This window comes from Saccostrea echinata, unplaced genomic scaffold, assembly GCF_033153115.1.
Source record: "Saccostrea echinata isolate AGI-Se365-2 ecotype Australia unplaced genomic scaffold, CSIRO_AGI_Sech_v1 ptg000001l, whole genome shotgun sequence".
Taxonomy (NCBI): Eukaryota; Metazoa; Mollusca; class Bivalvia; order Ostreida; family Ostreidae; genus Saccostrea; species Saccostrea echinata.
This window is the reverse complement of record NW_026889750.1, coordinates 51,242,394-51,265,805: the sequence shown is the minus strand read 5'-3', so window position 1 is coordinate 51,265,805 and position 23,412 is coordinate 51,242,394. Positions and strand designations below refer to the sequence as shown.

Genomic DNA, 23,412 nt, shown 5'->3' with positions numbered 1-23,412 from the left:
TTCTATGGCATAATTAATGACCCCGCTTCAAGAACTTCGGCTATTCATAACGTCAAAAACACACTATTACGACGTCTATCTATCCATCATTTGAAAAATCGTTTAAAAAATCAGTAATTTAAAAACTTAATTAGATATTTTAACCTGAGATTTCCTAAATTTGTTAATTTTTATAAGTTATGTAAAAATAGTTGATTTAAAAGGGTAAATACGCTTTCTTTTACTATGCTGCGTGAAGTATTGCGCAATGAAAACCCCAGTCGGCCCCCTTAAACATTTCCAAATATTTTTCCTTAAGATTCTTTGCAAATTAGAAGACTGTTTATTTTCTCATGAACTACCATGGATGAGCATGAATATCTCCATTGTTACGTCATAATACCGTACTTAACGTCAAAACTAGAGTGCAAATTGTTTTGCTTTAAAAATGACAGTTGAATATTGTAATTTGTGGTAACTCATCAGAAAATAATGTAAATATACGAAATAAACTTAATTTCTAAAAATTCATGAGGTACATGAACTACAGCGCTTCACGCCGGCATATTTATCATGAAGCGCCAACGCATGTCCTCGTGAATCTTCAAAATTTTATTCATTTCTTAAATAGATACGCGTTGCTTTTAATAGTGTTATATAAAAGAAAACATTTGCAAATGTAAATATTGATGTATGCATGTAATGCACATGACGATTGAAAACTGATATCTTAAAAACATACTCGAGCATTTCCTGATTTGTTACGTTGAAAATCTTGCAAAAAATCATTTAATTTACCAATACTACACGTCCACGTTTTTTTTTTAAATCTTATTTTGATTGGATAAAGCTGCAAGTCCTTGAATGTATTATCAAATGTCACAATTGTTATATGAAGTTATTTTATTCACATGTATATGCACATGGAAACCAAGAAGAAATCACAATACTTATAATATTAACACGTACAAGTTTATATGTGAAATCGCCATGCGTGTCTACATCACGTGTACCTTTTATTTAAAATTTATAGCAACATCTGTCTGCAAAGTCAACTCTCCGGGTAATTATTTACATTAAATATTTAATTTATTAACAGAAAAAAAATCATATAAAACGAGAGGCCCATGGGCCACATTGATCACCTGAGCACTTTGGTTAGGAAAAAGCAGAAATCAGTTAAGTATTGAAAAGTTAAATATATAATTGGCCCCAACATACCCCAGGGTGGGGAATTCGGGTGGTATAGTGTGGGATATGATTTGAACAAACTGAAATCTACACTAACTGAGGATGCTTCCATAGTTTTTTTTTTATTTTTTTTTTTACAAATTTATACGTTTTATCTGCTATTGTGTTTCACCCTACCCGCGGGGGACATGATCTAAACAAACATGAATCTACACTGGGTGAGGATGCTTCTGTATTAATATGATTAATAAGCTCCAGGGGTCATGATGTGAACAAACTTGAATGTAAACTATAGTGAAGCTTTCACTTTAAGTTTCATCTTTTCTGGTCCAGTGGTTTTTAAGAAGAAAATTTTTAAAAAGATGCCACTAAATTTTCACTAATTCTTGATTATCTCCCCTCTGAAAGGTGTGACATTTTTTATATGTACAGACTTAAATTCCCATTACTCAAGGATGCTCTGTACCAAGTTTGGTTGAAATTGGTGTAGTGATTCTGATGAACAAGACCACATTATGAAAAGTTTACGACAACAACAATGATGAGAACAACAATGAGAGACAATGGATAAATTTCTATCAGAAAAGCTCACCTGAGCCATTGGTTCAGGTGAGCTAAAAGTATGAAACACAGAAGAAAGATATTGGTAACAAGTAAAGGAGCAATTTGACTCTTTTTCTCCAATATTGAAAAGTTTTAAAATCAGTATGCAGAGAATGTGGACCCACAAAGTATTAAATTTAATGATAATTGAAATTAAATTTAAATTTTTTTTTATCATCATCAACAAACAGATATGTCATTTTGTACTTTCACAAAATGTAACCTTTATTGTTTAGCGATATATGTGCGTCATTAACATTTGTCCAGTTAAATGGACGTTTGAGCTATCACAATCTAAATACCACTTGTGAGCATAATTGTCACGTGTCACACGTGTTCGGATAAACCAAATTAAATATATCATATGAAATTCTACACTTGGCGTCAGAAAAAAAGAATATTTTTCAAGGATAGTCTAATTAATTCTTGATTAAGAACATTTGAATTTCTTTTTATCTCCATTTCTGGTAAGAAAATAAAAGAAGAAAAACTTCTATTTTGGCTTGTTGAGTTTGACTTACCTCATACTGAGTCCATTCTACTGGCTCATGTAGTCCATCTCTTCCCCACTTCTTATTGTAACCGTCAAAGTACAACTGAAATTATCAATCTTAGCTTATCTCAGGAAAACTGACACATCAAAATATTCACATTACACACATATTTTGCTTATAGAGTGTGTTGTAAGCTACAGCATTCAAAACACCGAAACACGGACAGGGGTAAAAAGGTTAAGGTATGCATTTTATTTTGATGTCATAAACACTGAACACCGTGGAATTGCAACGTCATAAGCGAAAATCAAAATTCACGCTCACATTGAACAGAAGCTGTTGCAATGGCTCTTCTATTAATTGTAACTTACCCAAAGGATAATACAGGGATTTTGAAATATAAATCACATTTGCAGTCAAGGCAAGGAGTTATAAAATGTAAATATAAGCATTGAATCATTATTTTTTGAAAGATATGGTCTCATAATTGCAACGGTGTGTACAAACAAATTTTTCAAAATGCGCTAACATGCGTTATTCAATTTGTTTGCACACATTGTTGCAGTTATGAGACTTCAAAAATTCAAAGATTTCAAAAAATAATGAATCAATGCTTAAATAGAAATTAGAGACTTATGTAAATCTTACTTCACAAGTAAGCTAGAAAATTCTTAACACACTCATTAAAAGTATTTCAAATTTTAAGCAAACATAGGAAAAGTCATTTCTTCAAATCATTAATTACACTTCTGATTTTGTAAGCTATATTTTAAAAATGTTTCCAATTAAAACCATGTATACATAATGAGATATCCAAATGTTCCTAACATTGAAGATACACTTTTATTTCCAAGATAAAATCAGTGGGTGTTATTAAAATCTAAAAAGAAGCATAATCATTGAGTTATATAAAAACTGTTATAGAATTTTTCCAGACAAAACAGTTTTTACATAACTGTCTTTTACAGTTACCCTTTACTTTTCAATAATGCAGTTAAATGAAGATAGTTATAACAGTTCAGACAAAACAACTTTTCAACTTGCCACAGAGATAGATTTTCAAATGCATTAAACTAGCGTGTTCTAAGGAATGCATGTGTCGCTGGCTATAGCAATATTTAACACATAAATAAATCTCAAAGAGGTCAGCTGTTTATTTGGACACTATTATTATAGTTCATGCATTTGTCGACATAGAGAAACAAGATGCCCATGGGCTACATTGCTCCTCTGAGCACTTAAAAAAAGCAATAATCAGTTCAAGACTAAAAATTTTATTAATATCTTTATACAAGAGACACCCCCACCTGACCACTATAATTGACATTATAGAATTAGGAGATTCTTATATCTGTTATTGATTGACATTATAGAATTAGGAGATTCTTATATCTGTGACCTGATTGACATTATAGAATTAGGAGATTCTTATATCTGTTACCTGATTGACATTATAGAATTAGGAGATTCTTATATCTGTTACCTGATTGACATTATAAAATTAGGAGATTCTTATATCTGTTACCTGATTGACATTATAGAATTAGGAGATTCTTATATCTGTGACCTGATTGACATTATAGAATTAGGAGATCTTATCTCTGTGACCTGATTGACATTATAAAATTAGGAGATTCTTATATCTGTTACATGACTGACACTATAGAATTAGGAGATTCTTATATCTGTGACCTGATTGACATAATAGAATTAGGAGATTCTTATATCTGTTACTGATTGACATTATAGAATTAGGAGATTCTTATATCTGTGACCTGATTGACATTATAGAATTAAGAGATTCTTATATCTGTGACCTGATTGACATTATAGAATTAGGAGATTCTTATATCTGTTACCTGATTGACATTATAAAATTAGGAGATTCTTATATCTGTTACCTGATTGACATTATAGAATTAGGAGATTCTTATATCTGTGACCTGATTGACATTATAGAATTAGGAGATTCTAATGTCTGTTACATAACTGACATTATAGAATTAGGAGATTCTTATATCTGATTGACATTATAGAATTAGGAGATTATTATAGCTGTTATTGATTGACATTATAGAATTAGGAGATTCTTATATCTGATTGACATTATAGAATTAGGAGATTATTATAGCTGTTATTGATTGACATAATAGAATTAGGAGATTCTTATATCTGTAATTGATTGACATTATAGAATTAGGAGATTCTTACATCTGTTACCTGATTGACATTATAGAATTAGGACATTCTTATATCTGTTACCTGATTGACATTATAGAATTAGGAGATTCTTATATCTGTTATTGATTGACATTATAGAATTAGGAGATTCTTATATCTGTGACCTGATTGACAGTATAGAATTAGGAGATTCTTATATCTGTGACCTGATTGACATTATAGAATTAGGAGAGTATTATATCTGTTACCTGATTGACATTATAGAATTAGGACATTCTTTTATCTTATTGACATTATAGAATTAGGAGATTCTTATATCTGTGACCTGATTGACATTATAGAATTAGGAGATTCTTATATCTGTTACATGATTGACATTATAGAATTAGGAGATTCTTATATCTGATTGACATTATAGAATTAGGACATTCTTTTATCTGATTGACATTATAGAATTAGGAGAGTATTATATCTGTTACCTGATTGACATTATAGAATTAGGACATTCTTATAGCTGTTATTGATTGACATAATAGAATTAGGAGATTCTTACATCTGTGACCTGATTGACATTATAGAATTAGGAGATTCTTATATCTATTACCTGATTGACTTATAAAATTAGGAGATTCTTATATCTGTTATTGATTGACATTATAGAATTAGGAGATTCTTATATCTGTTATTGATTGACATTATAGAATTAGGAGATTCTTATATCTGTGACCTGATTGACATTATAGAATTAGGAGATTGTTATATCTGTTACATGATTGACATTATAGAATTAGGAGATTCTTATATCTGTTACATAACTGACATTATAGAATTAGGAGATTCTTATATCTGATTGACATTATAGAATTAGGACATTCTTTTATCTGATTGACATTATAGAATTAGGAGATTCTTATATCTGTTACATGATTGACATTAGAGAATTAGGAGATTCTTATATCTGATTGACATTATAAAATTAGGAGATTCTTATATCTGTTACATGATTGACATTATAGAATTAGGAGATTCTTATATCTGTGACCTGATTGACATTATAGAATTAGGAGATTCTTATATCTGATACATGATTGACATTAGAGAATTAGGAGATTCTTATATCTGTTACCTGATTGACATTAGAGAACTAAAAGATTCTTATATCTGTGACCTGATTGACATTATAGAATTAGGAGATTCTTATATCTGTTACATGATTGACATTATAGAATTAGGAGATTCTTATATCTGATTGACATTATAAAATTAGGAGATTCTTATATCTGTTACATGATTGACATTATAGAATTAGGAGATTCTTATATCTGTGACCTGATTGACATTATAGAATTGGGAGATTCTTATATCTGATACATGATTGACATTATAGAATTAGGACATTCTTTTCTCTGTTACCTGATTGACATTATAGAATTAGGACATTCTTTTATCTGATTGACATTATAGAATTAGGAGATTCTTATATCTGTGACCTGACTTACATTATAGAATTGGGAGAATCTAATATTTGTTACCTCATCTAGCAGCAAACCTAATCCTGGGGCCTTGGGAACATCTACCTGCATGATGAAAATAAATGTAAAACAATTAGAATAGGCATACATACTGCTAGTAAGAAAAATGTTATTTTTAATACATAATAGGTCATATTTTATAATTCACACATCTGTATATACATGTGAACATGCAAACATCTCTTATTCTCATAAATATTTTTTTAATTCATTTATGTTAATACGTAATTAGAACATCTTAATCAGATACAGTAAAATTTGTCAAATCTGAATGTTGTGTATTCCAAATTCTTGTCTAATATGATGTAAACTTTAAGTTCCTATTAAGAAATAAAATTGCTTTACACGTCTAATCCAGAATTGCAATACAGCCAATTTCTGTTGAACCAGTGGTATCAGGATTTGACAAGGTTTACTGTATAATAATTTTTGATAATATGAATCACTTTCAGGGTGTAAAATGTGAAATATGAAATCCACTTTGTGGAGCCCAATGCCATTAATCTATTTATTCTTAGTATCTAGGTCATGTAGAGGGGTTTCGTATATTGTCATAAAACAAGACTGTATTCAGTTCATTACAGCATATTTAACAGTTCCAAGTTAAACAAAACAAAAACAGGATGTTATTTTCATCAGTTTGTTAACTTATACAACATCTAATTCTTGATATCTAGTTCAATACCCCCTGTTGACAGGAAATATCCAGACAATCTAACACATACTGTGATGTAATAAACACTGCATTACGAAACAAACCAACACACTCTTTGTTTTTGAGATGAAAATACCATAATATGCCCACATTGCCTCCTTCTTGTAATTAAATGTTCAAAAACATAGAATTATCAATGCAATTTTAAAGTTTAATGATTTTATTACATAAACACCATAAGCAGCAAGGCCAATCTGGATTTAACATCTCTTTTGAAAATATTTGTAGGCAATGCTTTCAGAAACATATATACAAAATATGTACATGAGAGAGAGAGAGGTATCAAATGCAATGTAAGAGTCATAATATGACACTGCATATTTGCAATATTGGAATTCATACTATAACCATCAGTAACCTCTAAAGGTTTAAGATACATTGTTCAAGATTTTTGACATGTTAAATATATATCCTTATACAGACTGAGTAGAAAACAGTACAGAAAGTGATTATTTTGTATAAACTCATGCTATTTATAGAAGACCATGTTTTACACTGTATTCCATATCAGTCAGGGAGGATGCTTGTATTTAAATTCAACTTCTTGTGGTCCTGCTACTTTGGAGAGAGAAATTTCAGATAATTTCCTTATATACTATGGTTCATATGTAAGTTGCCCATCATCCATAATTTTACTATTTCCATGATTTTCTCCCTAGAAAGAGTCTTTCAATATAATAAATCTGAATCCCTTTTACCAAAGGATGCTTTGAGCAAAGCTAGGTTGAAAGTAGACCTGTGATACAGTAATTCTCGAGGACTTAAAGTTTTCAGATGACAACCAGCTATAAACTAATACCGGTACATGTAATTTAGTGAAAGAAAAACTTTGATCAAAGAAAGTTCAGTAGCTACTCTTGTTTACAGAAAACTAAAAAAGTAATTAAAGCCAGAAATCGTTAAACAGCCATTTAACATAATGCCAAACAGGCATAGATTCCTGGCAGTAGAGGAAATCTGCAATTAGTCTCACCTTTTCTGGACCCCATGCCAATTGAAGCACATCTTCCTTGCAGCAACCTTTTACTATAGCAATCATCAGTCCTAAAAGCAGAGAATTTATTGTACAAGGTGTGTCCCATTACATTGTAGAATTCTATAACCCTTTACTTTTAAAATATTATGGTACAAAGGAAGATGAAAAAGTCAGCCATCATGTTTAGGTGTAATTTTCTATACTTAGTGACAAATAAGTTGATGATACAAAGGTATTAAGAATCTTGTTAAAAGTCAACATTTTGCAAATACATTTGTAAATACAATCTGTCGTTTGGTCAAATGTTGACTCAAATCTTTCATACAAATTGTTAGGCCATTACTGAATTGTCTACAGATTTCTCCATTTACTGGATCATGATAAGGGGCATTACAATATGGCAGATGTGACCAGTTAACAGGGGACGCCTTCTCCCCCATGGCACCTGATCCCACCTCTGATGTTTTCAGAGGTCTGTGTTTGCTCTGCTCACACTATGTGTTGTTTATTTGGACAATTATTGAGCAAGACAGTAAATGGGAGTTTTGCTGAAAATATGTTCATGTATTAAACTGTTTTTAATTTTACAATATTTAATGTAACTACCTATCATTTTTCTGATGTGATGAAGCATGAAACTTTGGCCACGAACTTTGCACGTTACAAACTCTAGTCCCTCTCTGATGTACGGTTTTCCACACTGAAATTACAAGGTTTAATATAAACATTCATTTGTATCAACATGTGTTTGATGGCATAGCGTTTATAAAAATCTCTAGTCTTCATTGATTTATCTATTTTTCTAGAGATGGATGTGGAAAAAAAAAAATAATAAGAGGCCCATGGGTCATAGAAATCACCATGGTGCAAAAATTTCTCCTTGATTTCATCATATCAATACATTAAGCTTCTGACATTTCATGATTCTAAAATCATTTATCAGACAAAATTTCATTATTTTTCTCAGTGTCTATCCCCTAGTGAAATGACACATTTTACAATACTATCTTACTTTATTTTTGTATTATATTTTTTCTAACTTGCCATAAAGAACTTTCTTAACAGTTAGTAGATCCTACTACTTCTAGGTTATAAAATCATAGCCTTCAAATTGACAAATTATTATTTTGTTTCTTTTTTATTTCAGTGTTACAATAAAATTATGGCCTGAACTTGCCATAAGTGGCCAAGATGTAATGAAACTGATTCTAAAAGTCAATACAATAAATAATGATGTTTTAATAAATAATTTTATTCCAATCTAGACTTGTGGTTCTAGAACAGATGTCATGCTATTTTCTCCAATTTTTGTTGATATGCCTTTGAAAATAGGCATGACCCATAATTAAGGATCTTTCAACTTCCTGACAAATATTCAGGAATTCGATTGGCCTGGAGGTTTTTTGAGGAGTAGAATACATTCAGATTAATTTGGATCAACACAAATTATAAAAGTCACTTATATGACTCATTGTGACCTAAAATTTGCCTTAATTTTAAATTAAGAGAAATTATCATGTCTGGCACTCTCTGTCTCTTAATATTGTACATGAGCAGATCTGCCCCAACAAAAACAAGCACTGCATACAGGACTAGCAATGGCATTTTCTCTGAAAATTGAATACATATTGATTTATACATTTTAAAAATTCTTGAGGTATTCCAATGACATTACATACATGGTACAGCAAACAGTGGTCCCATACAAAGTGAATGTAGGGCTTTCAAAAAAAGCCTTGTGGAAACGATTTTAATTAAATATGTTACAGAATTTTTCTGTACTGGCCCGAATATTTGGGCCAGTACAATCATGAATCATCTTTGTTTGCAAGGGGGGTGGGGGTTATAAAAATGCCAAAAATGTGCAAAGGTTAAAAACTGAAAACAGATAGGCGGAGAGACAGTCAAATAGAGACTGTCTCACTTCAGTATTTGGTTCAGGTGAGCTAAAAATTGATTTATAAGTATATATGCACTCTTAATCAGACAGGTTGTGTGATAACAAATGAAAATTATTGCTTTGTACATTTTTCAGGTATAATTCACACATTCTCTAATTTTTTTCATAAAAAAAATATATAAAATGTCACACTCTATATTAATTTAGAAGGCATTTCAGCTGGACAAGTAAAATTAGTTTAGTAAATTTATGGATAGAAAAACAAATAAGTCTGCCACAATGAATTCAATATTCACTCTCTTAATTTTTTTTTTCTTTGTTGATGCACTTAACATTTATAACTATATTTAACTGTATACACAACAACATAGCAATTCTTTCACAGATTATGTTCTCCAAAATATGGATTCAATGGAAGTTCATTTCCCTAAAACATACAACTTACCTCAAACGATATAATGTATCTCTTGGCCTTTTGTTCAGTGGGTTTTCTGAAAAAAAATTATTGAAATTACATTTAATTTTTTTTTTTACACTTTTATTCATTTTAATGTGCAAATGTCTAAAAGAATAAGTTTAAAACCATTAATAAGATGTCCACAAATGAAATTCTAGATGTTTTCCTTTAAGAATACTGTGATACTTACATTCCTGATGTAAAATTGTGAAAGTTGTGGGTTCCTTGGTATAATTTCAGAACATCATTTGCATGTACCAGAATTTCATCTAGGAGTATGAAACAAAACAAAGATAATCAGAGATTGTAAAACACATCTCAATGAACATTATCTGTTAGGAAGTTTCATACCAATCAAAATTTCAATAAGGCCTAGAAAAAACAGTTTGTTTCTGCCATAATTTAGCTGAGGTACTACCAGCTATAACTGCAAAGATAAAACAAAATTTTACATTACAGTATCTGACACCCATCTTAAAGTTATAGTTATGGTGTATGATAGACACACAGGTGTTATACTGTTGTATGATAGACATACAGAGGTTATACTGTTGTATGATAGACACACAGATGTTATACTGCTGTATGATAGACACACAGGTGTTATACTGTTGTATGATAGACAGGCAGATGTTATACTGTTATATGATAGACACACAGAGGTTATACTGTTGTAGGATAGACACACAGATCTTATACTGTTGTAAGATAGACACACAGATACTGTTGTATGATAGACACATGGATGTTATACTGTTGTAGGATAGACACACAGAGGTTATACTGTTGTAGGATAGACACAAGAGGTTATACTGTTGTATGATAGACACACAGGTGTTATACTGTTGTAAGATAGACACACAGATGTTATACTGTTGTATGATAGACCCACAGAGGTTATACTATTGTATGATAGACACACAGAAGTTATACTGTTGTATGATAGACACATAGATGTTATACTGTTGTATGATAGACACACATAGGTTATACTGTTGTATGATAGACACATAGATGTTACAGTGTTGTAGGATAGACACACAGAATGCACTGTTATTGCATTACCTGTTATTCTGTATTCCTCTGATATTTTCTGTAAACAGTAAGAACAATTAGTTTTTTTGTTGTTTATTTTTTAAAAAATAAATATTTTTTTATACAGTGAAACTTTCTAATCCAGAAATCAACGGTTCCTAGAAATTGGCCAGATTAGACAACATTCTGGATTAAACAACATTTTAAACAAAAGAATTTACTGAAAGGGACTTAAAATATATCATATTAGGCAAGATTTAGGAATACACAACATCCAGATTAGACAAGTTTCACTGTACATGCTTAATGTGTGCTTTCTTCCACAAACAATTATCATTCACATTTTGAATTTAGTTTGAAAAAATTTTGTTAATTATTTGCTTGAAAATTTCTGTTTTAATTAATTTATCTGTTTTTTATCTAAATTGTTTTGCTCTATTTAATGAACTCTTTGAATAAATATCTGAACATGAAAAATATAGTGTGTATAAATAGAAGTAGTCTGCTAATATATATTAATTATTTCTTCATAAATTGAAAATAAAAAATAATAAAACTATAAACAATATTTCCATATGTTGAATTAGTGTATTTTAAAAACCTGTCTTTATAATCATTTTGGTCAGTTATAAATAATACATGTATTCTGCAAATGATTTCCACAACAGATACTCTCAATAGCTGATTTTCTCTTGTCTTCATTACAATCTTATGAAAGAGATTAAACTTAAGGAGGAGATGAACAAAACCTCAAAATATTTTTTTCAAGCACTCCATTGAAAAAACTTGCCATTTCTTTGGAAGCCAAAATGTAGGTGGATACAAAATATATGTACTTAACATGAATTCAGTTTTCCATCGTCAACTTTCCTTATTTATACATATAGTAATACTCCACTATCACCTGCATATGTCTCCCAACTGATTTCATACATAATTAAGAGCATGCTCAGATTACAATCAATTTTTAAATCGAGGCAGGCTACTGGCAGATAAGTTGATGTTACAGGGATTTCAACAACCTTGTTTAAAGTAAGCATTTTGTAAATTCTATAGTCTTTATAATGATCTTCTTAGCAAATATAACCTACTGACTGACATATTTCATACCTATTCTTAAACCTTTAATTTTTTTATTAAATTTGACTACAGTATATTCTGTCTACCTGATCATGGGTGTGACCAGTCAACAGGTTTGTAGGTCAATCACCTTTTTCATTCTGGAGCCAAAGCATTTGTGGTTACCACATACATGTACTCATTTTCCTGGAGCCAAAGCATAGGTTGGTAAAACACACATGTACTAACCATTCCTTCTGGAGGCAAAGCACAAGTGGATGAAGATACAAGTACTCACCATTCCTTCTGGAGCCAGAGCGTAGGTAGGTAAAACATACATGTACGTACGTCCTGTACACTGCGTCTTACAGTCAAACCCCTTTGTTGTTCTCTTGAACCCTAAGAAAAACATCAATTAACTGGCATCAGTTGTTTTAATAGACTAGTAAGCGCCCTTTTGATGCAATCATGAGTGCATGAATTCATGAACATCACCAAAATCTGAATCTTAAAAGGCAAAGAATAGCTGCTTTAATTACTTAATATAGCACAATTTCATGTACCAGAAAATTATTCAAAAAAGTATCACTTTAGGTCAGTTTTGATGTGACCTTGAGGCCTCTGTCTTTTACCCTTAGATGATACCTTGATAAAATCAAAATTTTCAATTTAGCACCAGCATTCTAAATAACCTCTGGTTAACAAAGGTCAAGTGCATGTATGACTTTCACAGTCCTAGCATTAACAAGTCAATACCCACAAAACATTTCACTTTTGAGTCATGTGTCCTTGATATTACACAAAGAACCACACCTACTAATCATTACAGACTTCTTACTCTCAGGCTATAGTTGTGTGAAGTATGACCTACTGATAATGATACAAAGTCACATATCAAGAAACAAGTCTCAACCCTGTGACTTTGACCTTTGCTACTGGTTTTGACATATCTTATATAAATGAACAGCAACCTTAAGACTATGTATGATCTTTAAAAGTCATTCCATTACAAAAACATTAGTAATCAATATCTCTACTTTAATTAAAGTAATGGCTACAGAAATCATTCTAAACTTTTGAACCTGTGACCTTGTCCAAGTATAATTCATTACTTTTGTACACTGTGGCCATGATCTTGTCTAAATGACCTTGATGCATCGCCAATAAACACTTCAGGTCATGAGCTACATAAGGTACATGTATAAGCTTCTAAAATTTCTTGATTTCAAAGTTATATCCAGACAGGAATTTTATTCTCCTTATTCCTATCACAGAGGTTATGTTCAAAACAAGAGGCTTATGGGCCACAATGCTCACCTGAGTCAAAAGGGCCCTGCTGTTCTTCATCAGCAGATTTTTTCTCCCATTTATTCCTAGGTAAAACTTTGATCCCCTGTTGTTGCCCTACTCTACCCCCAGGTGTCATGAATTGAGCAAACTTGAATGTAAACTATCTAAGGATGAAATATGTGGAGATAACGAACAGTATTTGAGCTCAAAAGTCCATTAAACATTACAAAATAGGAGCAGAGCAAACACGGACCTCTAAGACATCAGAGGTAGGATCAGGTGCCATGGAGGAGTGAGCATCCCCTGCTGACCGATCACACCCACCATGTGCTCCTTGTCATGATCGGGAAATAACGGAAAAATCTGTCGACAATTCAGTGTGTAAATAATGGCCTAACAAGTAGTATGAAAAAAGTCAGTCAGCATTTGACTGAATGATAGACTGTATTTGCTGACAAGGTTAATCTCAGGACATTAATAAGTCTATGGACAGATGGGCAGATATGGTGATTTCAGTATATTCCTCTATCTATAGTACCACATATACTCGCCTATAAGTCGTTTTTTTTGGAGTTAAACTTTGGTCCCAAACTCTTTATCCAACTTATATTCAAGTTATAAAAAGATTGGTATTTTAGCGGGTCAATCCCTCTAATTTAAGCTTAAAGAAAACCCGACTTATAGGCGAGTATATACGGTAAGTGCAAATATTGTGATGAAACTTGATTTTTGATAAATATTAGCCTAAGGGCTATTGTGCAAGACTCCCAATTCTCTGTAATTGGGGCCATTCAAAGGCCCCATTCCTAATTCCTAAATTATACCTTTTTTCCAAATTTGTTAACTTTCCCAATTAGATTTTCCACCCAGAACTAAAGAACATATAGCTAGATATATAATAAATAAACTTGCTATTCGTATTATTCTATACTTCAAAACATAAAGTAACTTGATAACAAACACCGAAACCCAACATGCCAAGAATTTAATGTATAACGATTATCCCAGAATTCCCAAAAAGATAACTAATTTTCTAAATTTTTACGGACCCTGCGTCTGAAAAAGTCATGTGAGAGCCCAGTTGAGATCATCTCAAAGTGCTAAATGCACACACACATATCTCCCAACTCACTAAAGCCATAGCAGAAGCTCACTCAGCTTTTGGCTCAGGCAAGCTAATATACAGCCACTAATTCTTATCAAGTATAAGTCTGGGATTTGCAGATATAACCCTGAGTTTGAGGACATTTCCATATCCTTTAATTTATTATCAAGCTGCACATGACAACGGACGTCAAACAAATTACAGACTGATCATAATGAAGAGTTTAATTATAAAATATAAATATAATAATATAAATATCTAATTATCAGATTACAGCACTGTGTTTTGCAGCACATACTAGCAGTTAATATAATACCCAACACCTGTATTATTTTTTATTGTTATTATACTTCAGACTTAATATGATACCAGACACTTGTATTATTCTTCATTTTTAATATATTTCAGACTCAATTTGAAATACCAGTGTTCCTCAGTTTAATTCATTTTTTTTAATTCTACAATGATGCCCATTGAAGTGGTAAATTTTTCATTTGAATTGAAGGTTTTGGTTTTTCATATTAAGCGTTGATTGTCCAATAATGACACACCCATTTCTTTAGGATTGAAAACACAATATTCTTAAGAAACCCACTGTACAGGAAATGTTAACTGTGACACCATGCAAGAATAAAGCTTCCTCAAAAGATCAGAAAAGGAAAAAATTTGATATTTTAAACTGCATAACAGTATTAAGCTACATCAAATCATACCATTGCATTCTTTTTTGTTGCTAATTAAATACCACACAGGAAGTTATACAGAGTAGCTGATCACAATGCATTTGTTGATTTGAGGTCATCATGGAAAAGTCTTACACCACTTACATGCAGTGAGTGGAGGATCGAGTGACTTTTCCACAGTTAAAAACTCATTTTTTTTATTTAAAGATGTTTAATAGAACATACCAATGCATCTCCTTTGTTTCGTATGATTACTTTATCATTTTATTACTGTAATCCAACTATTGTTCGCGACATCTTTTCATTCACAATTCTTTAGTTTAGAATCCATCTGCGACTACTAATTTTTGCGACCGAGGCAACATTCTACATAAATACATAGGTGAATAATTCATTCTCGACGAGAAATTTTCGTGAGAAAAAGAAGATCGCAAAACTCGCAGATATTTCTTGCTTGCGAATAAAAGTTGGTTTACAGTATTAATGAGAGAGTACCGGTATATAGAATTTATTCTAACTTGTTTTGTGTACAGGGATAGCATGAGTAACATTAAGGTACCCCTTTAAATTGTCTTTTCACAAGGGCATACATTAAATAGATCTAAACCATTTTTTGAATGTAGATAAATGATATATTTTCCTAGACTTGTAAAGTACTACTGCTTCCATGAAACTGAGAATGTTACTTAATGTGCGCCACTCATCAGCTTTCAAGAAAAGTTTGGTCAGAACCTCTAACTTCAAATCTATTCATTACAATACAATTTTTATAACATATTTGAATTAAACAATGCAAATTATACAAAATCCAGGATCACATTTATGAACCAAGAAAAGTGAAAAGTAAAGGCTTCTTACTATGCTATACAAAAGAAACACCAAAGCAGACAGAAGATGTAGATTTTTAAATTCAGAACTCACATTATAAGTACAAAGACAGTGGGAAAACGTAAACTAGAAATGAGGACAACTGAAGAGTGACTACTGTATGTAAGAGAAAAAAAATCCAAGACTATTATCTAATAAGTAGCTGAATCAGTAACCTGGCCGTATTATTTACTTTTAGCTATTTGTACATTTTAAGTGACTTAACTCAGTTTTATTTACATATATTTTTTATAGTAAAAGAATTTTAAATAAGTATCATTAGCTGCTTCGAAGGACCTCACCAACGCCATAATTTTCAAATGTATAATTTTTGTCTATCATTTTTGTACTTTTTAAAGCTTAATAATTTTTTTTGGTATTGTTTTTAGCTTTTATTATAAATATACTTTTTATCTATCATTATTGTATTTTTATGGTATTTTTGAATAGGAATTCTAGATGAAAAAATACGTCAATTATATATTATTGATACAAAATTAGCACATTTTATTTTTTTGCACTTTTAATTCTTTCCAGATAAAAAAATATAATAAAGAAATAATATATATGATACAAAAATAATATATTTTTTCATACTCTTTAAAGTACTGTATTATATTTAAACTTTGGAAAGAACTATACAGAAAAAATACAAAAGTACAAAAATAATACATTTCAACTATAATCATCTCTATCATTTTTGTACATGCATTATTGCTAAAAAATAAAGTATATTAAAAATATATTTTTGTCTGACGTATACTGGTTTATCATTTTTGACCTAATTTGGAACCAAATTTATGAGGGTTCCAAATTTAGTCATAGAAATATATATATACTTTTTTGATTTTATTTTAGTTTTTTTTTTTTGTGTGTATTATTTTCATATTAATTTTTGATATGGGAATATTCAATTTAAAAATTGCTCATAAAGTCATAAAGATACAAGATTTATGGGAGACTATTTTTTGTGGTGGAAGGATATTTACAAGGAAATTCTTCTGTCAAATCTACACATTTGTTAAAATTAACACATGATTTATATACATGTTTTGGAACTTTAGCTCAACATATTTTTACTCAGAGAATATTTTGCATTATTATATGCTAGGAATATTAAATATGTTTCAATGTATATTTTTCGAACAAATTTTACATTCATTCAACAGACTTTGTCAAGAGATGAAAATATACTAAAGAAGTCAAGATAAAATTTACACTGTTTTCTGCCTGAAAATCGCATATTTTGACCAATATGTCAAAATTTACATCACTGACCCCAACTTTCTCTTTCATTATCTTACACTACATGGTACTTCCAACAAATCAGCACTAAAGTCATAAAAAGTTTGATACAAGAAAATATTTTATTGCCTATTTAGATTTTTAATACCCCAAATATGATACTTTTTTAGTGCAAAAAGGTCACACAATGATATATGCATATTTATTTGCATGATTCGTTCAATGATACATATTATTCAAACTATTTTACATAAAATAAGATTAGGTATATTTATTGCTATGATTACATCTGATATAATATGATAAAGATTAAAGTAATTAACCTAAGAGTTACAATTTAAGTGCAAAAAAAGTCAAATTTATTGTTCCATTGCTCAGTAAGATGCACACTGACCCCTAATTTACTTTGCGATTTTGAATCATCCTATAGTATATGAGTACTTTATCTAAAATATACTTCTTAAAAAATCATTGATATATGGCAGATTCCTTATTTATTGCAAGTACTTATTATCGCAAAATGGCTCTTTAACGTCAAATTGCAAAAACAATAAATGTGAGTGCACAGTTGATCAAGAGATTTTACATGGACTTTTGCACCATAAAAATAAAAGTGAGTAATTCTATTTTGCGAGTGGTGTTTCTCATGAAATAAGGTGATAATTAATTCCTCACATATATTTAGGAATCTCTAGTAATTAATTTCACAAGTGACATATAAAATACTTTGTAAAGTTCATAGTAACTGTAACATATTTCAAATGGAGTCCCATTACTTGAAAATTACACTAATAAATGAGAATTCCATTTAGTGGGCTTCTGAGAGAAAAATACCTTTATTGACAAATAGTATATGGAGGTTGGTAAGTGGGAACTTAAGTTCATTACACAGGTCAGGTGCCCTAAAGGTCAATAACCCTCAGATAAATTTGATGTGGAATGTGATGACATTTCCACAATAATGTACCCCTGTCAATAGGTACATCCTGTCTTACAGTGCAGTTATACTGATAAATTAGTTAGCACGATAACAATTAATTACTGAAATAAATCATAGTCATGTAAATCTAATCTGAACTAATGACTACGCTAAACTAAATCTTTGTCTATCTGCACTCTTCCTTGCTGTTCACAGTAACAGAGTTGGATAGTCTTAATTTAAAATCTTACCAAATATTCTTATCTGGTTTGGCAGTTCCTGGTTTACTTTTTCCAAAAAGTTTTCAACATTTGTCACCATGTAAAAAATAAAAGAAAACAACAATATATTTCATAAATTTTCATATAAAATAAATATGCAAAAAAAAAAAACTCTATGTATCACCAATTAATTGGCAACAAGAAGTCTTTCTCTAAATAATATTAATGCATGAAATAAAAAAGGTCAAATAAAAAAATTACACTGCTCTCTTTCACAAGGCACAGAATGGAAAGGGGAATAACTCATGTTAAAATGAATGTTGTGGTACATATATATGGTTTATTTAATAAAATGTACAGTTAAACTCGATTATAGCGAAGTCCTGGGGACCTGTGAAATTACTTCCCTATATCCGTAATAAGTTATATCCGTATAAGGAATTCATAAAATTTATATAGCTGGGGATCCAAGAAAACTTCGTTATATCCATGAACTCACAATATCTGTGTTTGTACTAAGCGAGTTTTACTGTAGTAGCTTTAGAGTGTTTTCTTTATATCTCTTATGTAGCTGGCTTACGTGAAATAAAACACTTATCTTCAGAGAGATGATATTACTGGCCGCTGACACATGTTTATCTGTTCTTGCTGCTCGCTGGAAATGTATCTTAAAAATAAACACACAAAACTATAGAGGACCTAAACATGTTGTAACAATATAATGCCTGTTTAGTAAGAGTAAAACATTTTAGGGTTATATATTTAACCATAGAAAAAAATGATATATTGTAAGAATCATGCAATAAAAATGTTTGATAAAGGTCATGGAAGACTTCTTCAAAATAATCATAGAGTCTTCAATATTTAGGGCTGCTTGGAATATTTTTCAAAAATTTTAAGATGATTAAGAAAAAGATTGGCTCATTATTTTGAAGCCATATACTATGTCTATAAATAATTTACATTAAATTGCCATCGTATTCTCTGCCAAGTGTAACTTAAACTAGAAATATGTCCATAAGACATGAATGCCCCGCTGAGTTTATATTAGTAATGCAACATGAAAATTTGTATTAGTGTATAAAGTTCTAAAAAAGTGGATATAGATGATAAATTCTCACCAATATAGATAATATATTCTTGCCAAATTATGTAAAGTGCATAAGCTTACATAAAAATATATTAAATGGTTTCTTTTAAACTAAGCAAAATGCAAATTCAAGAAAAGTGAGGTCAAGGTCACAGGAAAGTTCAAGGTCAAAAGTTTTTGATGCAGTTGAATAGTTTTCACTAATACATATCTGAAGTTTGAAAAAAAAATGAATGGTTTCTTTAAATCGAGCTAAACACTAATTTAAGAAAAGTGATGTCAAGGTCAAAGGAAAGGTCAAAGTCAAAAAATGTTGATGCAGTTGAATAGCTCTCATCAATATGTATCAGCATATGAAGTTTGATAAAAATATCTTGAATAGTTTTTTTAAAACAGAGCTTTGAACTGAGCTTAACGCAAAGTGCAAAAGAAGGACAGACGAAAGGACGGATGGAACGACCGAAGACAGACATGAGAAATACTATATGCCCCAGCCATATTCATGGCAGGGCATAAAAAACTTAGAATTGATTCATATTTGATAGCTTATGACTAGAACGTTACAAGACCTTGAACAAATGTCATCTAAGCAAAAATTGTTTGTCTCATCAATATAATCCAGGACCTATGTACTTTTTATATATACATGTAGATCTCCAATAAAATGAAAGCTCATACTTAGCACCAAGGACGCTTATTATCAGAGGGTGCCATTATTGTGAACAAAGGTTATTGAATAAGTTCAAGGTCACAGGGATTGTTAATTTCCATTTATGCTTTTGTAATTGAGCAGTGGGTCATTATTGAAACCAAGGTTGCAGCTTGCTTATGTTTTGTGAATGCATTGTGATCCTAAATCAAGGTTATTTGAAGGTCATGGGATTTTTATGTTTTTGATTGTTAAATGTTTACACATAAATGTACGGTAGGTGTTTTTCTTTTGTCTAACATGCACTGTATTGTTTTTGTTGTGTCCAGCAGTTATTTTGTTTCACACTTCTATACATAAATAGTTTGGTCAATATTTTCTAAATTCCACATTAAACAAGCTCTGAGGTATGTTGTAAGAAGAACTATTACACTGTGATGATTTTACATTTTTTTGACATGTCTTCTAAAAATAAAAAAATAGCTTCACGTTAATTTCTTCTCACTTCAACTATACTATATGATACAATCACACAAAAGTAGAGGTTTTACTCCTAACACTGGTGAATACAATCTGTCCTTTATAATCATGTATCCTATCACAATCATATACACTGTTATACATTATCATATTACTTACTGCACCAGGTTTATCATAATGGTCCTGTGTTATGGCTCCAACCTTAAGTAGTGCCTTCAGTAATTCCTCCTCTATAGAGGGATATGGTGGGTTTCTGGAATTCAGGAATCCAAAGTTCATAGAATTTAATGAAATATATGTCTAGAGCAATTCATATATCAAATTTTTCACTTTTTAAAATAAATTCTTAAAATGACTTGTAATTTGCTGTATTTCATTTTAAAGAAAGAGTTTACTTGACAATATACATGTATGCACCAAACATACTTAAGTGACTTTAAAGTGAACTCAAATAACAAATATTTTAAATATATGACGAATAAAATTCTACTAACTAAAATCCATGTCATATGATATATTGGCACTCAGGGCCAATAATATCAATTCTCAGGCCTTCGGCCCTTGGACCGATATAAGGGCCTCTTGGGCTAACACAGTGTATGATATGGATTTTAATATGTAATACAATGTATTCTCTGTTTATCAAAGACTGCACATTAATACCAATGAGCATGAAATGCACTGATGTCAAGGATTGTTCATGTTAAAGATTAAAGTCATTTATACAATTACAATTGAAAAGAACATAAACAAAATCAAATTACATTACTATGTTGAAAAATGACACATCAAAAGAGGCTGTAAGAAATTGGTTACTGAATTGTTAAATAGTGGGGCTCAATAAAAATCACTATATCTGACAGCACATCCCCTGAGTAATGTGTATTTAACTGTGAAATACCCTCTGTAATTTCCATGTTAAAACAGGTACTATTACCCAATTATTTTAGAGAAGCTATTAAATCAAGCTTTAATGTCAGTGATGATCAACTTGTACCCAATGGGACATAATTTTGGTTATTTTTCCTTCAGCACTAATTACAGGTGTTTGAATTCATGTAAATATAATTATTCCTTCAACATCTGCACAGTAAATAATAATTTGTTTTATATATTCCTTTGACAAACAATATGTTATCTGTATTAATAAAAATACTACCCATAATTTTATCATTTATACCTTTGAATTCCATGGTATCCTTTTCCATTGTAAGCAATCAAAACTGCTACCTTTCTCTTAGTATTGGGATTCCCTTGCATCTGTGGAACAGGTTCCTGTGGAGATACAACATTTGTCATCTTAAATATGATTGACTGTTATACATTAATGGTTTATATTATATATACACTGAAATATTTATTTGCAGTCATATTTAGTGTTTCATGCATTAAAATCAATAACATTACCTTTTTAATGGTTTTCACTTTCTTTTGTCTGGATTCTGATTCATCTTCAGATTTTCTTTTCTAGACATAAATAATAATTAATTTTTTTTTTTTTTTTTTTTTTTTTGCTATAATCATAATAATTTCTATATATATTTTTATGTACTTTTCATTTTGTTGGTTCAGAATTTCAACTATCAGTGGCAGGTGTGAAGAGGATCCAAATCTGTGTGGGGCACAAGTACTAGCTCATCCTTAAGGATGGTCAAAAAGTATAGTCAACTAGATTTCCACTTCTACTGACCATTAAATTTTCTAAAAGAAATAATCCTAAAATGTTTCTAACTTTATATTTAAATGAAGTGAATGTAGCGGTAGATAATATTAGGCCAAAAAAATAATAGTCCTGTTTCCTGCTATCCAACCAACCCTATTTTTTTGTGCCCGACCCTAAAGTTTTTTTTTGTTTTGGAAGAAAAAAATTGGGAATTTCCAAAATTTCGTCATTCTATCACTGTTTCTGTGTTAACACAAAACAAGCATTTCAGGAAATTATCTATTCTAAATATGGACTTTCATAAAATACCACTTGAGCTGTGCATCAAAAGACATGAAATTTAATTTTAAAAGACAATATGGACCTTTGACATGTTTAATTTGATCTTTTATTAGTTCATATAAAAAAAAATGTTGTCGGAAAAAAATAAAATAAAAAATAAAATAATTTTTCTACCTAAATACCTACCCTACTTTTTTCAGGCTGGTAGCAGGAAACAAGACTATTTTGTATTTTTTTTTTTTTTTTTTTGGCCTTATATGCCATTGCCGAAAAATAATACAGGGATAACACAGAACGTATTCAGTATTTCAATCCTTGTCACCCTAAATCATTTTGTAATGACTTCTATATAAAGAAATAAGGAAACCTAATTGATTTGACCATTTCGTAACTGTTATACACGCAGTGTGCAGATGTAAACATACCATGTGGGGAGCTGTTACCGTTTCACTCATCTTAGGAATAGAACCCCACAGTTTTTTGATAAATCTTCTTATCATACCAATGTTAACATGCTGTATAATGTGGAACACCGCTCGATTAAAACATCACTGAATGGACATTAACAAAAATGCCTTAAATTGAAAAATAGTCACCACTACAAAATTCACGCCGAATTAAATTTATAGGAAACAGTGCTTACACGCTAAAATTAAAATTTTATCGATAAAACCTTTACAAATCCGGTAAGTGTCCGTTAGGGTGCAGACGGTCTCTCCCCTCTTAACAAACTACCGTCAACTTCCACTCAAACAAAAAACAAACTTTTTACTCATGAAATTTAATGTTTGTGAAA

General features: G+C 30.6%; 1 protein-coding gene across 2 annotated transcripts in view; it reads right to left on the bottom strand.

Annotated features, from left to right (window-relative positions):
• The window catches only part of LOC133180640 (pseudouridylate synthase 1 homolog), a 28,956-nt gene extending 5,748 nt beyond the window's left edge, over positions 1-23,208 (bottom strand). For both annotated transcript variants that reach the window (XM_061315113.1, XM_061315121.1), the window contains exons 1-14: positions 23,042-23,208; positions 22,079-22,138; positions 21,852-21,946; positions 20,831-20,924; positions 19,051-19,119; positions 18,483-18,552; positions 12,421-12,521; positions 11,094-11,121; positions 10,219-10,297; positions 10,017-10,062; positions 8,278-8,371; positions 7,669-7,739; positions 5,981-6,025; positions 2,295-2,369 (exon numbers count right to left, since the gene is read on the bottom strand). In XM_061315113.1, the coding sequence (XP_061171097.1) occupies positions 2,295-2,369; positions 5,981-6,025; positions 7,669-7,739; positions 8,278-8,371; positions 10,017-10,062; positions 10,219-10,297; positions 11,094-11,121; positions 12,421-12,521; positions 18,483-18,552; positions 19,051-19,119; positions 20,831-20,924; positions 21,852-21,946; positions 22,079-22,138; positions 23,042-23,116 (1,002 nt within the window). In that variant the 5' untranslated portion in view covers positions 23,117-23,208. The remainder of the gene's footprint in view (positions 1-2,294; positions 2,370-5,980; positions 6,026-7,668; positions 7,740-8,277; positions 8,372-10,016; positions 10,063-10,218; positions 10,298-11,093; positions 11,122-12,420; positions 12,522-18,482; positions 18,553-19,050; positions 19,120-20,830; positions 20,925-21,851; positions 21,947-22,078; positions 22,139-23,041) is intronic.
• Between the last annotated feature and the right edge of the window lie 204 nt (positions 23,209-23,412).